The following is a 19,112-nucleotide window of genomic DNA, read 5'->3' as shown; positions in this document are numbered from 1 at the left end:
CTCTGCATCTAAAGCATTCGTGAAACTCGATGATGTATGTTCATGAAAAGAGGACCTGCTGCTTCTTCCAATCTCTGCCAATTCCATTCTGATTTCTTGTGGACTCTAATTGATCTCTTCCTATCAACTTATCTGTCAAAAGTGTGTTATTTGTTAGAAGAAACATATAGAATTTTCATTCTAGCCATTCTTGTGGAATTTAATGCAAATGAGACCGAGTGACATTTGATAGGTTACTTATTTGAGATGAATTTAAGCAAAATGTTTACTTATCGGTGCAAACTGTCTCTTTTTCATCACAAGACAATTTAATATAATCAGTTCCATCATCCTTTGTTCAATCTCAAATCTAGTTGTTGATGTAAGCTCAGCTTGTTTTATTTTACGTAAGAGATTTTAATTCTACCAAAAGGCCTCCCTTCCATTCCGGCATATGAGCTTCCTTGTGCTTCAATCTGGTGTGAATCGTCTCCAAGCAACTTATCATAAAGTTAATCTATGTCAAAATAATCATGCAGGCCATCATTTAAAGCAGCTTACTATATTTGAAAAACTCACGTTAATTCATTATATTATTGTTTTCTCTTTCCATTTCAATAACTAATAGTAATCATAATGGTGATGTTTTAAAATTAATACATGTTATGATTAAATACTTATGTTGAATTTAGTTTTGGATTTAATAAATAGTGGGTACAGAGGAGATGAGATGTGGTACGCATTGAATAAAATAAACAAGCAGCCCAACTAATGATTTGATAAAATGATTGAGGAATAATACTACACTAATAACTCTTTCTTACAACTTGACATGATAGTTCGCAATTAGTTAGTTCACAATGGGTCATATATAGGTCTCGCATGAGTCCCACTAATTAACTGTGAGCTGACCAATTGCAAGCTACCACGTCAAGTTTGTGAGAAATAGTTGTTGGTGTAGTATTACTCATAGTTGAGTGGAAAGGCGGAGGAGAATAGTTCAAAATATGGGGGTTTGCTGCAACTTGGACATAATAGAGAAGAAGTAAAGAAATAACTTTAATTCAATGACATAAAAAACATAAAGACTTTTGATGGATGTTAGCAACAGCAAGTAACAATCCTGTTGATACTTGGATACAATGTGAAAGTATTAACAGAAATATTATATTGGACCTTGATTTCAGCAATTCTGTTTGCATGCTGATTTCATAATCATATAAGATACTAAAGAAAGACTTTTTATGCTTCTTTTACGGATGCTGGACCGGATTCTTGGTCTTCTAGTCAGCTATCGTGTGCTTGGTTGCTCCTTTCATGGTGGAGAGAAGCTGCACAATGTTGCTCCCGTTGGAAAATACTTTATGGCTAACCAAGATGGAGTGTCATTGTATCCCTTAATGGCCTTGGTTCTGGACAAGGTCTGTTTGCAGAGCTGGTTTGTCTTCAACCTTATTATTAGAGATAAAACCTTAGTTCATTTATCGTTTTTCTATATTAAATAGCCGAGTGCCCTTTGGAATTTAGGTTTCACGGTAAAGATGCAATTCTTGAAGGAGGAATGGCATTCAATAAAGGCGAAGGAAGGAACATCTTTGAATATAGTTACAGCGAACCCAGGTTCCTTGAAGTTTTCAATAAGGCAATGTTTAATCATTGCACCTTAGTTATTAAGAGTATCTTGAATTCTTATAGTGGCTTTGAGCAGTTTAAGCAGCTTGTTGATGTTGGTCGCGGCCTTGGCGTTACCCTTAATATAATTACTTCCAAATACCCTCCCATTAAGGGTGTCAATTTTGACTTACTACAATTACAAGATGCACCATTTTATCCTGGTAATTTTTCTCTAATTTTTTCCACTTGTTTATTATAACATTTTTTTTGTTACACTTTTAAATTAAAGCCTTGACAACAATATTGTAACAAATGAGATAAATGATTTAACATATTACAGGCGTGGAGCATATGGGTGGAGATATGATCGATAAAGTCCCAAAAAAGGTTGCCATTTTGATTAAGGTAATTAAGCTAATAACTAAATTTCAATTCTACTGCATTGTTTAATTTTCATATGAAAATTCCGGTTTTATTAAGTCATTTCTTGTATTCACAAGAATTCATTGATTAATAAGAATGAATATGAAAATTTTTGTAGTGGATACTGTTGTGCAAATTACACAAGTTGGCTAATTAAAAAATAGTGTTGGATTAGTCTCATTATCAAAAGAGTAAATGACATGTTCCCACCCAAAGGTTAGCGAAATGGCAAGTTTTCACCCTTGGTTTCATTTATTCCAAATTCTCACCCTTAAATTAACTTTGTTAATGAATCTTAACTTTGACACAACTATAGAAGATGTTATTACTAAACTACCCTTCACTTTTGATTACACCACTATCCAGCCACCACCACCACCACCACCACCACCTTTCAACACCATGACCGAAACCCCAAAGTCACCATCACCACCACCATCGCTATCCTTTTAAACCCCAAAGTCACCCACTGCCACCAAACAACCACCACCAAATCACTCAAATTCAGCCGCAAACCCACCCAAAAACTGCCACAAACTCAGCTACAAACTTGCCTACAAACTCATCCAAAAACAACCACAAACCCATTGGAACATTCCTCTTGCTTTTTAATTTGCTTGCACTTGATCGTCAGAACCCCACTTTCATTTCATTCATACAACCCAGATTATTAATTACACCACCTAATTGATTAAACAAAGAAAAATGAAAAAGCTAAGTGACGTGAAATTGCAACCATAAGCTAGGGGTAACAACGATTGTGGTCTACTGTGGGTTTCTAGGGGACGATGACGATGACTTGTGATGGGTTTCTAGGGAGCGACAACGGTCTAGGAGGGCGAGGTACGCTAGTGATTTGGGGTAGATGGGTGGTGGTCTCAACGTGATGGTCTTACGGCAGCCAAATCAAGTCGCCTCAAAGCCTATTCCGAGAAGGGAGAAGAGAGAAGAAGAAAGAAAGTAGGAGGAAGAGAAGAATAAAGGAAGGAGGAAAAGAGGAGAAGAAAAAGACGAATGGGTAGAAGAAAAAGAAGAGGCGACAGTGGTAGGAGGAAGAAGGAAGAAGAAAGAGAGGAGGAAAATAGAAGAAGAAGAGTGGGGTGGGGTGGGACGGCTGTTGGGTTCAATGACCATTTTACCCTTTTATTATCATATTAAACAATTGATTATTAATTTAAGGGTGGGAATCTAGAATAAATGCAACCAGAGGTGAAAACTTGCCATTTCAGTAATCTTTGGATGGGAACATGTTGTTTACTGTTATCAAAAAGCTCAAATATAGCCCAAGAATTGAGTTGGCCCTTTAAAGGGGTGGTGGGAATTTAGCCAATTGACTAAATGGTAGCCAAGCAAATAAGCGAAATAATTATTTGGCCAAGTGAAATAAGCGAGATTTAGCCAAGCAAATAAGTGGTCATGGTTTGACCAAACAGTCACTTTATGGTCAAGTGAAATAAATGGTGGGGATTTAGTGAAGTGGCTAAATGAGTGGTCATAGTTTGGCTAAGTGGTCATTTTATTGTCAAGTGAAATGCATGACTATGGTTCGCTCTTGAAGCATAAGGGGCATTGGTTATGGTTTTAAGCATCCCAAAGAGAAAGAGAAGAGTATCTAAAAGAAAATTAGAAAGCTTTGTGTTAAGCTTTGAGTAAGAGAATTTGTATGAGAAATTCTCTTAGGTGTAATTATCATTTTTTGGATGTGAGAAAGTTTACTAAGAGTGTAAGTGATTGTAATGTTCTTCACATAGTGAATTTTCTCAGGTTGTCTTTGGCAACGACAATAGTTTTTTCTCCAGTTTTGGAGTTTCCACTTTAGTCTTGTGTTGAGAGATTGTGTTCTTAATTCTCCAATTTTTATTTATCTATATTTGATGACATTTATTCTTAACAAGTGGTATCAGAGTCAGGTTTTTGAAGCAAAATATCAAACATAAGATTCAATGTAGAGAAATTCAATGGGAGAATCAACTTTGGCTTATGACAAGTACAAGGTAAGGATATGATGATTCAATCTGGGTTACACAAGGCATTGAAGGGGCGATAAACCCTAGATACTGGTAAAAAAGGTTCGAAATCCAGTATGAACGATGAAGATTGCAAAGACCTAGATTTGAAAGTTGAAAGTGCGATTTGCTTTCAAATCGAGATCTTCCCAATTTTCATTGCTCATACCAGATTTCGAACCTTCTTTGCTATTATCCGAAGTTTGTTGTCCTTTCAACGCCTTGTGTAACCCATATTGAATCATCCCATCGTTGACTTGTACTTGCCACAAACCAAAGTTGATTCTCCCATTGAATTTCTCTACGTCGAATTTTGTGCTCAACATTTTACTTCACAAACCTGACTTTGATACCACTGTTAGGAATAAATGTTACATAATATATAGAGATTGGAGAATTAAGAACACAATCGCACACAAGAATTAAGTGAAAACTCCAAAATTGGTGAAAAAACCACTGTCGTTGTAAAAAACAACACGAGAAAATTCACAATTCACGATGTGAAGAAGATTACAATCACTCACATTCTCAATAAATTTCTTGCACCCAAAAAATGATAATTACACCTAAGAGAATTTCCCACACAAAGTCTATAACTCAAAGCTTTCTAATTTTCTTCTCGAATAGATACTCTTCTCTTTCTCCTTTGGATGTTTAAAACCATAATCAATACTCCCTATTTATAGCCTTCAAGAGCGAACCATAACCACATATTTCACTTGGCCATAAAGCGACCACTTGGCTAAACCATGACCATTCATTTAGCCACTTAGCTACCATTTAACCACTTAGCTAAATCTTCACCACTTATTTCACTTGACCATAAAGTGGCTGTTTTATCAAACCACAACCATTTATTTATTTGGCTAAATCTCCACCATTTATTTCACTTGACCATAAAGTGACCACTTATTTGTTTGGCTAAATCTTCACCACTCCTTTAAAGAGCTTGAGTCAACTCACTTTTTTTTTTTTTTTCTTGTCATATTTGGGTTTTGATAATGGGTCTAATCCAACAATATTTTTTAATTAACCAACATGTGCAATTTGCACAATAATAGTGAATACTTCATAATTGGGAGGATGATGAATGTGTGAAGTTGTTGAAGAATTGTTACGAGAAGATGGAAAGGTAATTGTTATTGATGGAGTCGTCCCAGAAATGGTCGGGACAAGTAGTGCAAATGATGCATTTTTTTTTTAGGAAAATAATACAGCCACCGACGGTAGTGCACCGAATTTGCGCACCAAATGATGTGACAAAATCCTGACCGTTGATTAATTTTAACTTAATATTAATCAACGGTCAAGATTTTGTCACATCATTCGGTGCACTACCGTCGGTGACTGTAACATTACTCTTTTTTTTTATGGATAATAATAATGTTAATTCAACTTCCGAAAGGCCCCGGCAACCAAACAACTTTGCTTTTTGTGGTCATGGAGTTTTCCAAGTAGACTAGATTTCTGGGTATATTACTCTTCTAGAGAAGTGCAGCTTTTGATTGGTTGTGCTTTATATGTGATCCTTGTCATTTCCATTTTTTCTATGTTTGTAGTTGGTCAGTGAATGAATTTTTAACAAGCAATTGTTTATTTGTTTAGCTTAAGTACTTTGTTAATTAAAACTCACTAAAAATTAATCAGGGAAAGGACTCTTTATGTTGCAACTCAATTTACGTTACTAGTTTGCTAATGTTTTGGGTTACTGTTTAATTACTAAATCATTTAATTTGGTGACTGTTTTATTATTGAAGTATTTTATTTAATTTTTTTTTTCACAAATTAATTTATAATCACAGTTGAGAGATAACTTCCACTTGCTTCTCAAAATAAACGTTAAAATTGGATTAAACTAAATAGTCATTTTTTGAAAAAGAATTACCACAATATTTTTAATGTAAAATTTTAGAGAAATAATTGATGTTATTGTCATTTGATTGGCCTACACTTCCTAAAATTACCAGTTGTAATTGTAAACAATAGTCTGGCTAAAATTGTAAATTCGACAACTCTAGTTGCATTCTGAAAACGGGGCGGGCTTAGGTGTACGGAGTACGGACTTCTTGATCTGGTTTAGATAACTGGTTACCTAAACTCTTTTTCAGCCACAAAATCAATTAAATTTAAATATATAGTATTTTATTTTAAAATTAACATTTTTTTTTTTTGTTTCTCCTTCTTTCCAATTTTGTTTTCATTTGTTTTTATGGATTTTCCATATTTGCTTCTAAATCATGAGGTTTTTAAGAAAGAAAATTAGTTAAAAACAAAAAAGAAATTAGAGAAGTTAAACAAACTAGGAAAAGGGTAATTTTGGAATAAATTAAAATTTTATTAATTTTGAGACTTAAATAACACCACTCGCAGACCCAGCTTAAGAACAAATTGTGCCGCAGGAAAAGCCCATCCGAATTGATCACTAGTTAAACTAAGCACCATCGACTGCACTGATGATCAGTCATCCCTACAGAGTCCTTAGGCTCCATCACAAATCAAATCAAGGATCTCCACGTCACAATACCTAGAAATGCACCAAAGATTTAAAAAATCAGTTAACGAAAAGATATTATGTAATTGAGTTAATGAAACGCATGGAATAACAAAAAGTTTTATTGATAGCTGTCAATTAAACGGTTCAGAAAGCAGGAGTAACTCAGAAGCTGCATGAATGACAACGTAGCATGAAACACCTCCGTTACTGATTGAATCGATCAACCACCCAATCCACAGATTTTGCTTTATCTGCACTAATCTATTAATTTATCTCATTATCACACCAAATTTTCCCAATCTTTTTTCTATCCAAAACCTAAAGTACTGTTCAAAGGGGCATTATTGATAATTTAGTTTCAATGTATGTACGCATCTCTGGGCACTTCATTGTTTTTCACCAAGCAGACACGTATCTTTTATGTTCCTTACCTCTTGGCTCTTCAAACCTTCTATATTTGCTCTATTATTTTGTGACAAGCAAAAATGGAGGGATCAAAACAGTCTTTGTCATTCCTTCATCTACCCTTAGTCTTCGCTCTGCTTCTTTGTTTTTCTGCTCTTACAGGTGCGTTTGGTTCCACCACTTTACAGACATCATTAATTACTTTTTACTTAATTAATTAAACATAGTTTTTATGCTAAGTTTATTACTCAAGCATCTATGTTCAAGTTTCAATCATTTTAACTACTGTTAGCATATTCAACCCTTTTTTTTTTTTTGTGGTAAGAAGATTCGTATGGGAAAATATGTGTCAATGACATGCAGAGTCAAGTACCTCTTCTAACGAAAGAGACCAGGAACATAGGGTAAGTCCTCCAAAATTGGTGTGGCATTTTTTTTTTTCTCAAAAAATAGGAGTAATGAAGAATCAACCTCCAGATTATACTTCTCCCTCTCCTAATGTGTTTTTGTAGAGAAACGATGGGGAGGCAAGCTGGTGCATTGCAAAACCATCGACAGACAATGAGAAGCTTATAATAACAATATAAATTTCAGCTGCGGGCAAATGGGAGTGGACTGTAAGCCAATTCAACCAGGTGGTAGCTGCTTCCAACCCAACACCTTCATATCACATGCTTCTTTCGCCATGAATCTCTTCTACAAGTCAGCTGGCAAGAATTTTTGGGACTGTCATTGGTATCATCATTTTCGACAATCCATGTTAGTGTCTCTGATTCCTCTTAAAGGAACTGCACTTGATCATTTCTAATTTTGCAACTGATTCTGTCTTTTATTTTGGGGATAATTACATGAGCCTTTTGTTTGGTGAAAAGATCTCGGCTTCTATTTCTAAATGTTTAAGAAATTAACCGTAACCTACCCAAAATAAAACAATGAACTGCTAAAACAAACGGCAAAGGGGTAAGATAGTCCTTGGCATTTATTTCTTTATTTTTATTAATTTTTCATCCTTCTAAAAAACCCTTTGTTTAGATCCATATAATTCCTAAATCACCCTATTCTCCAACATAAAAGAAAACATTGAATCAAATAAAAACATAGCTGGCCAGCCGCATTCTGGCTTGGGAGAGGCCGAATCGCAGCCAATCAAGACACAGATTTGATTGTGGTATTGCATGTGATCGGTTTTGCTTTGTAATTGATATTTGTTGAATACTTGGACTTGGGTTAGACTTTTATTTTGGTTTCCTTTTTGTTTGTGTTATATATTTAGGGAGAACGACATTTTCTCACCCAAGGTTTGACAAAATGACACTTTCTCACCCGTTAAGTTTTAAAATGACACTTTTTTACCCTTCGTCAAAATCTGTTATGTTTTCTGTTAATATTTGATTGAAAAGACGAAAATACCCTTAAATATTTGACTTTATAAATTTTTTTTATTTTTAAATTAGCCAAAAAGTAAGATATTAAAAAGTCAAAAAAGAAAAAATAGTTAACCCCAATTAAGAAGTTAAGAGTAATGCTATAAAATTGTTTAAAGTTAAACTTAATATTTATTTATTTATAATATCATAAATATCTCATCACTATTATTCAATAATATACTAATATAATGTTTTTTATTTTTACTAATTAACATAAAAAATCTTAATAGTTAATATTCCTAATTAATTAAATAAACAAAAGAAAAAAATATATCTTTACACTTGAGTAAAGACTTTCACTTAACTAAATTTTAATTTATAATAAACTATTTAAGGATATTTTTGTCTTTTAGTAAAATATTAATAAAAAACACTAATAGAACCTGACAAAAGGTGAGAAAGTATCATTTTAAAACTTAATGGATAGAAAAATATCGTTTCGCCAAACCTTGGGTGGGAAAATGCCGTTCTCCCTATATATTTATTTTCCACTGGAAGCTTTGTTCTCAGGTGCGGCTTTAGCAAATTGGGCCGGTATTCGTATTTTTATTTGGTATAAGGTCGAGTCAGTGTAATGTAAATATTTGTAGGATATTTAAATGATTGTGATTAAAAAAAAAAAAAAAAACTCAACTGTTTCAGCAACCCATGTGGAGGTTGTCGGTAGTATTTTCACTGAACCTTTCCTTCTATTATTTGTTTGGCAGCAATGATCATCTGTCACTATCCTGCATGACCAGAGACATGACATGAGGGCAACAAAAAGTTCACAAGTAGAAAAAAGTAAAAAACATGTCTGATTGTAGTTACCAGTTTTAAATTAATAAATATTAGAAAGTCTGAGAGCTTATGTATGTCTGTCGTTTCAGCCGATCGTACTGGGGGCTAAAGAGTTTCTGACTTCTTTCTTTCGTGGTGTTTTTTTTCTGGTTACATTTTTAAAGATGGATCAATATCATCTATCAATAGATACTGCACTGCATTGTCGTTCAATATTTTAACGTCTATCCATCTAGTTTATCCAAGCTTCAACGACCCATTCTCTGGAACTTGACGACTTGATCTACAGGTCTCCCCAGATTGGATGACTTGTCGTCCAAGATTGGACAACTTGAGAGTGAGTTTATCCGGTTTATTATAGTGACTGCAATAGCTTTCAGCAACACAAGATTTGAATATACATGATGACTGATTCTGGAATAGAGCATATATAATATATTTATAAAATTACTTATTAATAAATTTAATTATTAATGACTTGGAAAGATTTTTAGTGAGGTTACTAAATTAAGAAAGGTTCCAGCCCATCCATTGTGCAAATTGAATATGCATACAAAAGAACACAAATCCATTAAGGCAAGGCTTGCTTTAATGCGCCAAACGAATATATAGATGGCTAAATGCAATATTACTTTAATCAAAACAATGATTCGCTTTAGCCAACAGATTAGCACATCTTGCCGCAACTTTTACTACTACCAGTGTCACCAATTTCGGCAAAATTCTCATATCACAACACTGGTAACATGATACATTAAATCAAAACCAAAAAAAAAAAAGCAAAAAAAAAAAAAAAAAAAAGGAATTGAATAGGGCACATGTATGAGAACAGCAGCAAGAAAGCATTCAAGTTATTCATCCACTACCAAATAAAGCAAAGTTTGAAACAGTAGGGGGATAGTGGAATCCAACTCAATCTCAAGCTTGAGGCTTTTCCCACTTGAGAGGTTTCACAACCTCCCAGGTGAAGTCTGTGTCGTCCCTTCCGAAGTGTCCATATGCTGCTGTCTTCAAGAACCTGCGATTACCACCCCTCTTGAGATCCAAGTTGATGGTGATCATTCCAGGCCTAAAGTCAAAGTTTTCCTTCACAATATTCAGGATCTCCTTGTCAGGAATCTTGCCAGTTCCATATGTATCAACAAAAACTGACAACGGGTCAGGCACACCAATGGCATATGAGACTTGAACAATGCACCTACGAGCGAGACCATTGGCTACAATACTCTTGGCAGCCTGCCTAACAATGTATGCACCACTCCTATCCACCTTAGTAGGGTCTTTTCCGGAGAAGGCGCCACCACCATGGGCTCCCCAGCCACCATAGGTGTCAATGATGATCTTACGTCCTGTGAGACCAGCATCACCGTGAGGGCCACCAATGACAAAACGGCCTGATGGGTTAAGGTGGAAGATGGTCTTCTCGTCAAGGTACTTCTCGGGGATGACAGGCTTTATGACATGTTCCTTAAGATCAGCAGCAATTTCATCATTTGTGACAGTCTCATCATGTTGCGTGGAGATGAGAACAGTGTGAACACGGACTGGAACCATGGCACCGTTCTCGTTGTAGTACTCCACAGTGACCTGGGTCTTACCATCTGGCCTTAGCCAAGGGCAGGTACTATTTTTCCTAACCTCTGTGAGGCGAGCACCAAGCTTGGTTGCAAGGACATGGCTTAGAGGCATGAATTCAGGGGTTTCATCAGTGGCATAACCAAACATATGCCCCTGGTCACCAGCACCGATCTCCTCTGGGCGCTTGGTGAAGTGACCGTGAACACCCTGGGCAATATCAGGGCTCTGTTGCTCAATGTTGACCAGGACTTTGCAGTTGTCGGCATCGAGACCCACATCATCAGAAACAAATCCGATGGAGCGGCATGTATCACGAACGATCTTCTCATAGTCTACGTTGGCCTTGGTGGTAATCTCCCCAAAGACCATGACCATGTTGGTCTTGGTGCATGTCTCACAGGCAACCTTGCTGTCAGGATCCTGCTCAAGGCAAGCGTCAAGTACCGCATCAGAGATCTGGTCACACAACTTGTCGGGGTGACCCTCGTTCACAGATTCAGAGGTGAATAGGAAGGTCTCCATCTTATCAAACTGCACAATACAAAAGCATACATGGATGAGCGATTGATGGAAAGTCCATAGATATTTAAGAAGAATATAGAATAAAAAATAAGCATCTTCTTTACTAATAATTCCTCACACTTAAAAACAATATCATGTGCTTTATCAAAGGTCATATTCCAGTGAAATAAAGAATTTGAAGATTCTTCAACCACTCCTGTGGAATAAAGTTGCAAAAAATTCCTCAACAAGAACAGCTCCGAGGAGCATATTGCACAGTTGCTCTAATGGAGGAATATTTTATTGGCGTTAGAAGGGTTGATTATTGAGATTTAACAAATGGAGAAGCCTACACAACCCTATTTACCCTTGCTGCTCATTCAAGATTCAAAAGGACATTATCTTTGAGAACTTTTTCTCGGTTAAATCATTTGACCTTTGGAAAACTTGAAGGGATGCTTAGTAAATACAGTTGGACCACAGAAACCTCTTGTTTACACAACGAAAAAGGACCCCAACATGAAAGATCTAACCAAGGACATAACCGACAGGAAAGACGACAGCATTTTACTATCCACATGCAAAACATAAAACACATTTACAGATCCATAAATCACAACTCCAACATGTTAAACAAAATATTAAAGATAACATCAGATCTACTACTTACAAGAAAATTAACAACCGCAAATTTACTGACCAGAAAATGTTAAACATGAAATCTTGGATCCTTAAATACCAAAACTAAAAACCTTCAGACTTCAGATCTGTGCCTACGTAAATCAAAACCAGAACCTCAAACTCTTAGTTAAAGCATAAAAACGAGTAAACTAATATAAGAAGTGATGCTAAAGAAAAAAGAGAAGAGAAATGAACGTAGCATGAAATGAAAGATACCTGAGGCAAGTGTTTCGGTTCAGATCTAGATTGTTGGTTTTGTGCACTCTAGACCAGACCTCCAGTTGAAGCGGAACTCAACGACTTAGGACGCCTCTTCTGCTCTTCAAAAGCCTCTATTTATAGATAAATGGCCCTACTACCCGGTTACCGGACACAACGGTTATGATTCTTGCTGGAATCTATATCGGTTCATTACTAAACTTACTCCATGTGTTTACTCACAAATTCTAGCCGTTGGATCCAAGATCCAATAAGGATGACACTGGTTGGGGTTGGTGGGCGAGAAAGACATTTGGCTCATTGTTCATATATTTTTTATTGTTAGATTGACCGAGAATAGCCGGTTTCTCACCAACCCTGATCGGTCACCAGCTTGATGGCTTGAGTTTAGTCGAGTAATTGGTTTCGACATGGCTCGCTTACCTGTGTATCCGGTAGCCAGGGTACTTGCGTACTGGGACCACCGTAGAATCATTAATGCATTTAATCTCTATATTTAAATGGTAATTTAAAATAGTTTGTATATATGCATGGGATATTAATGTAATTAAAAAGATATTGTCCCCGCAAACCAACGCTTTAAAACTAGTATACTATAAAGCATGGATTTCGGAGGGTGTTTTCGTCTTCTAAATGCAAAGCCGCCGACAATACAGTGGCAATGGCATATTGAGCTGGAAACCTAAAAGTTGAAAGCGATGTCGTTTCTTTTTGTTTTTTGTTTTTTAACAAAAAGAGATAAAAGATTCACCATTAATGTATGATATTTTCGGAAGAATGAAAGAACAAAATTTACCCATATATATCTCTTTATTTCAAGTGATAAAATTATTCTTATCTTTATAAAATATTATAAAAATATCATCTGTGGATTTATGTAGAAATTTGATCATTTAAAAAGAAGAGAAATGTTGATAGTTGTGGTTAATGGGAATAGAATATTGGTCACAAAGGAAGACTATTTTATAATTTAAGTAGATACCGTTTTGGACAATTCAATGAAATCCAAACTACCACATCCAACCATCAATCATAATTTTGGGAATATATTAAATATTATAATTATATTCCATATATTACTTATTTGACAAAAATTATGATAATATTATTTTTACAATTGAACAAGAAATCAAATATGTTCAACAGAAGAAAGGTAAGATATATTTTACTATTGAATGGAGAGTTCAAAAGAACAACATAGGTAGATGAATAATACTATTAATTACTTTAAAGGAAAATGTTTGTTGGTGAGTGTTGAACAACTCCAGTCTCTATAATATGGATGGAATGGTAGAATGTAAAAGTCCAAAATAATGAAGTTGTTGAAAATAAGGTAATTAAGTCATAGTGTCGCCTGTTTCTGGCCACCAACCCAATATAGCCACTTAAAAAAGCAAATTAAACCAAAAGAAAGCTAAGCCAAAGCCAATGTGAATGTGAAGGTCCCAAAACTAAATATATTTTTAAAATAAAATGACTTGGCAACAACTATGAGTGTGAGTGGGAGCAGTTGGGATTCAATAGGAGCTAAGCTAGGTGCGATCCTACGCCCAAGCATTACAATGAATTCCCAAAAGCTTGGACATTGGGCACGTGGCGGTTCTTTCTGGTTGGTCAGATAAGATGGGATGGCCTTGTCAAAGTGGACCCTTATTTAAAAATAAAAATCCATTGGATCCAAATGCATATGAGAGGATGAGGATCTGTATTTATTTTATTTCACCGTTCTAAACTTGTAGGGCTCATCTTACATCATTAACCTTTAAGGCTTAATTAATGGGCCCGCCCATGCCATGGAAAGATCTCAAAGACATTCATTATTTCACTAAATATTAAAACACCATCTTCATTTATATATATGAATATGATCCGTATAGTAACTGTTTAAGACAGCATGCCGCACGCATAAATGATCAACACCGACACCTCTGAGCACAAGTGTCTAAAAAACAAAAATAAATAAATGTATGAATGACCAACAATTATTTCTTGTCCCCATCTAAAAAATGGTATGAGGTACCTTCATCCTGCAATTACAAAAGTACCAAAATCTTCAATGCATGCTTCTGTAAGTATAATTTCCGCTGCTTTAAATCTAATTTGTGTGCACAAAATTTTAATTTATCTAATTTTCCAATGCGGAAGCACGTTGCCAGCAGCATGCCGCGACGACAGATACTGGGCTTCCATTTGGTTATTGCTTCTATTATTACAGCACTGAAATATATTTTCATGATTACCTCAGACTCCAACATTAAGAACAATAAATTAATAAAGCTTGACTGCTTTGTTTGTCCAAGTGCAACTCACATGGGAGGTAATGAACATGGCTAATTGAAAGTTCTGAATTTTCTGTGTTCGAAATCTTCTTATATATGTGATCTACTACGTTTCAAATATGCCTTCTGTACTTGTAATGAATTATTCAAGAATACTCATATTTTACTCGGAAACTAATGGTTCAACTTCAACAGTCAAAAGCACGAAGAACACACCCTTGCTGTCTTAAAATATTCACCAATGTTCAGCCCATACATCGGATTTTTTCTAGTTCGTCTTTATTATTAACTTGGCTCGGCTCATGATGATGAACTTGCAACTTCACATGGTTGAGCCACCAACGAAGATATCTTTCAATCAATATATTTGAAAGGTGGTAATAATCTTGGTATTAAACATTTTGTTAATGACTTGGAACGTTAGATCTGATCAAATTAAACCCAGATCATGCAGAGCTATGATAACCTTCCGATAGTCAAATCCAAATCGACTGAAAATTCAAATTATACCGTCAGTTCATTTAGTGCTGAGAAAAGATTTCTTAGAATTGTGGGTTAAATGCCATAGGATATCTTCAGTTATGGGAGATGCCCAAATAATTTGAACAAAATCCAATGTACCCTTCATCAATTGGTTGGGAGGATGAGTTATATTCTTGAATCTTTGTATCATCTCATGAACCAATCAGGAAGCAGGTGAAGATCCACACTGATAGAATCGTGGACCTCACCACACCCTATATAAGACCAATCTTAAATTTCCTGTCAGCTCATCAGAAGCGGTAGCACTACCACTGTAGCACCCACCATTCACAGGGAAGACAATTCCTTTGAATGCACACAGTTTTCAACAACCGTCCAAAGCAGCAATGGTAGACTCTCAATGAGGAAGTCAGCAGGAAAACCTGCTGCCCCCTCCGGAAGCCCCTGGTATGGTCCTGACCGTGTCAAGTACCTTGGACCATTCTGTGGAGAGGCCCCATCTTACCTAACTGGTCAATTCCCAGGTGATTACAAGTGGGACACAGCCAGGCTGTAAGCAGATCCTGGAACCTTTGCCAAAAACCGAGAACTTGAAGTCATTCATGCCAGGTGGGCAATGCTTGGGGCTTTGGGATGTGTCTTCCCAGAACTCCTCTCCAGAAATGGAGTCAAATTTGGAGAGGCAGTATGGTTCAAGGCCGGTGCTCAAATCTTCAGTGAAGGTCGTCTTGAGTCTTGACTATCTTGAAAACCAAGTCTGATCCATGCTCAGAGCATTTTAGCAATCTGGGCCACCCAGGTTATCCTCATGGGTGCTGTTGAAGGATACCGTGTTGCTGGTGGACCGCTTGGGGAGGTAACTGACCCCATCTACCCAGGTGGCAGCTTTGACCCCTCGGGACTAGCTGAAGATCACAAGGCATTTGCTGAGCTCAAGGTTAAGGAAATTAAGAATGGGCGGCTTGCCATCTTCTCTATGTTTGGGTTCTTTGTGCAGGCTATTGTAACTGGAAAGGAATCTCTGGAGAACCTTGCTGATCATCTTGCCGACCCTGTGAACAACAATGCTTGGGCTTATGCTACCAACTTCGTCCCAGGAAAGTAATACTAGAAATTCTGTGTAGCCAAAATTTCTACTGTCTAAATATTATATTATAGATTGTACACATATGCAGGGAATATATTGGATCAATCATTCAACATAGTAATTCAATTGGAACTTCCAATAAATAATACCAATTATTACTAGAAAGTGATAATAGAAGCTGGTGTAGTTTAAATTACAGACTTCTCTAAAAGATGCATTTAGAACCCCCAGCAGATTTTCAACCTTTGTGTGGGAATTAATCTTTTTATAAGGAATTTCTGTATGTTGTAACGGGAAAGAAAAAAGAAAAGAAAAAAAATCAACATGGATTTGCTAGTCAACTCGAAACTCAAAAATAGGTTGATCAGTATTTAGTTCCCCACATGGAAAGACTCTTGTACCTCCAATTTTCAAGTGTCAAATTGTCAATTATGATTATGACACACTCGTTAAAAATTTGTGAGAGTCAGAAGAAGAAATAAAAAAAACCTGGCTATGCTGAAATAATTGGCTCCCTCATCACCTTGAGTATGGATTGAAATCACAATCACCAGAAACCACTTTATTGTCACACATTCACAGCATGAGATGCAGAGAACTCAACTATTTGCATTCCTCTTCCAGCTACAGCAATCTGATATCGGTTTCTGAAGAGGGGAAAAAGAAACCAAAGCTCCCATGAAAAGATACACAAAAGAAAGTGTTTTAATCATGACTGTGCACAGCCTTGAAACTTGAGTTTAGTCGAGTAATTGGTTTCGACATGGCTCGCTTACCTGTGTATCCGGTAGCCAGGGTACTTGCGTACTGGGACCACCGTAGAATCATTAATGCATTTAATCTCTATATTTAAATGGTAATTTAAAATAGTTTGTATATATGCATGGGATATTAATGTAATTAAAAAGATATTGTCCCCGCAAACCAACGCTTTAAAACTAGTATACTATAAAGCATGGATTTCGGAGGGTGTTTTCGTCTTCTAAATGCAAAGCCGCCGACAATACAGTGGCAATGGCATATTGAGCTGGAAACCTAAAAGTTGAAAGCGATGTCGTTTCTTTTTGTTTTTTGTTTTTTAACAAAAAGAGATAAAAGATTCACCATTAATGTATGATATTTTCGGAAGAATGAAAGAACAAAATTTACCCATATATATCTCTTTATTTCAAGTGATAAAATTATTCTTATCTTTATAAAATATTATAAAAATATCATCTGTGGATTTATGTAGAAATTTGATCATTTAAAAAGAAGAGAAATGTTGATAGTTGTGGTTAATGGGAATAGAATATTGGTCACAAAGGAAGACTATTTTATAATTTAAGTAGATACCGTTTTGGACAATTCAATGAAATCCAAACTACCACATCCAACCATCAATGATAATTTTGAGAATATAGTAAATATTATAATTATATTCCATATATTACTTATTTGACAAAGATTATGATAATATTATTTTTACAATTGAACAAGAAAACAAATATGTTCAACAGAAGAAAGGTAAGATATATTTTACTATTGAATGGAGAGTTCAAAAGAACAACATAGGTAGATGAATAATACTATTAATTACTTTAAAAGAAAATGTTTGTTGGTGAGTGTTGAACAACTCCAGTCTCTATAATATGGATGGAATGATAGAATGTAAAAGTCCAAAATAATGAAGTTGTTGAAAATAAGGTAATTAAGTCATAGTGTCGCCTGTTTCTGGCCACCAACCCAATATAGCCACTTAAAAAAGCAAATTAAACCAAAAGAAAGCTAAGCCAAAGCCAATGTGAATGTGAAGGTCCCAAAACTAAATATATTTTTAAAATAAAATGACTTGGCAACAACTATGAGTGTGAGTGGGAGCAGTTGGGATTCAATAGGAGCTAAGCTAGGTGCGATCCTACGCCCAAGCATTACAATGAATTCCCAAAAGCTTGGACATTGGGCACGTGGCGGTTCTTTCTGGTTGGTCAGATAAGATGGGATGGCCTTGTCAAAGTGGACCCTTATTTAAAAATAAAAATCCATTGGATCCAAATGCATATGAGAGGATGAGGATCTGTATTTATTTTATTTCACCGTTCTAAACTTGTAGGGCTCATCTTACATCATTAACCTTTAAGGCTTAATTAATGGGCCCGCCCATGCCATGGAAAGATCTCAAAGACATTCATTATTTCACTAAATATTAAAACACCATCTTCATTTATATATATGAATATGATCCGTATAGTAACTGTTTAAGACAGCATGCCGCACGCATAAATGATCAACACCGACACCTCTGAGCACAAGTGTCTAAAAAACAAAAATAAATAAATGTATGAATGACCAACAATTATTTCTTGTCCCCATCTAAAAAATGGTATGAGGTACCTTCATCCTGCAATTACAAAAGTACCAAAATCTTCAATGCATGCTTCTGTAAGTATAATTTCCGCTGCTTTAAATCTAATTTGTGTGCACAAAATTTTAATTTATCTAATTTTCCAATGCGGAAGCACGTTGCCAGCAGCATGCCGCGACGACAGATACTGGGCTTCCATTTGGTTATTGCTTCTATTATTACAGCACTGAAATATATTTTCATGATTACCTCAGACTCCAACATTAAGAACAATAAATTAATAAAGCTTGACTGCTTTGTTTGTCCAAGTGCAACTCACATGGGAGGTAATGAACATGGCTAATTGAAAGTTCTGAATTTTCTGTGTTCGAAATCTTCTTATATATGTGATCTACTACGTTTCAAATATGCCTTCTGTACTTGTAATGAATTATTCAAGAATACTCATATTTTACTCGGAAACTAATGGTTCAACTTCAACAGTCAAAAGCACGAAGAACACACCCTTGCTGTCTTAAAATATTCACCAATGTTCAGCCCATACATCGGATTTTTTCTAGTTCGTCTTTATTATTAACTTGGCTCGGCTCATGATGATGAACTTGCAACTTCACATGGTTGAGCCACCAACGAAGATATCTTTCAATCAATATATTTGAAAGGTGGTAATAATCTTGGTATTAAACATTTTGTTAATGACTTGGAACGTTAGATCTGATCAAATTAAACCCAGATCATGCAGAGCTATGATAAACTTCCGATAGTCAAATCCAAATCGACTGAAAATTCAAATTATACCGTCAGTTCATTTA

The 19,112-nt window shown here is 35.7% G+C and overlaps 1 protein-coding gene and 2 pseudogenes across 1 annotated transcript; 2 read left to right on the top strand and 1 right to left on the bottom strand.

Annotated features, from left to right (window-relative positions):
- Positions 1 to 1,238: 1,238 nt before the first annotated feature.
- On the top strand, positions 1,239 to 5,226 carry LOC116138377 (annotated as a pseudogene).
- Positions 5,227 to 9,711: 4,485 nt separating this feature from the next.
- Positions 9,712 to 12,262, bottom strand: LOC116138672 (S-adenosylmethionine synthase 1). Its single transcript, XM_031424363.1, has 2 exons — positions 12,105 to 12,262; positions 9,712 to 11,237 (listed from the first exon to the last, which is right to left on the bottom strand). The coding sequence occupies exon 2, from the start codon at positions 11,226 to 11,228 to the stop codon at positions 10,047 to 10,049; it is 1,182 nt and encodes a 393-aa protein (XP_031280223.1). The 5' UTR covers positions 11,229 to 11,237; positions 12,105 to 12,262; the 3' UTR covers positions 9,712 to 10,046.
- A 2,750-nt stretch (positions 12,263 to 15,012) lies between these two features.
- Positions 15,013 to 16,094, top strand: LOC116138648 (annotated as a pseudogene).
- Positions 16,095 to 19,112: the final 3,018 nt, after the last annotated feature.

The sequence above is a fragment of the Pistacia vera genome, unplaced genomic scaffold (assembly GCF_008641045.1).
Source record: "Pistacia vera cultivar Batoury unplaced genomic scaffold, PisVer_v2 Contig11, whole genome shotgun sequence".
NCBI classification, from domain to species: domain Eukaryota; kingdom Viridiplantae; phylum Streptophyta; class Magnoliopsida; order Sapindales; family Anacardiaceae; genus Pistacia; species Pistacia vera.
The sequence above is the reverse complement of the archived record's forward strand: the minus strand, read 5'-3'. Positions and strand labels throughout refer to the sequence as shown.

Coding starts and splice junctions, on each gene's coding strand:
- LOC116138672 (XM_031424363.1), bottom strand. CDS start 11,228: ATGGAGACCTTCCTATTCACCTCTGAATCTGTGAACGAGGGTCACCCC.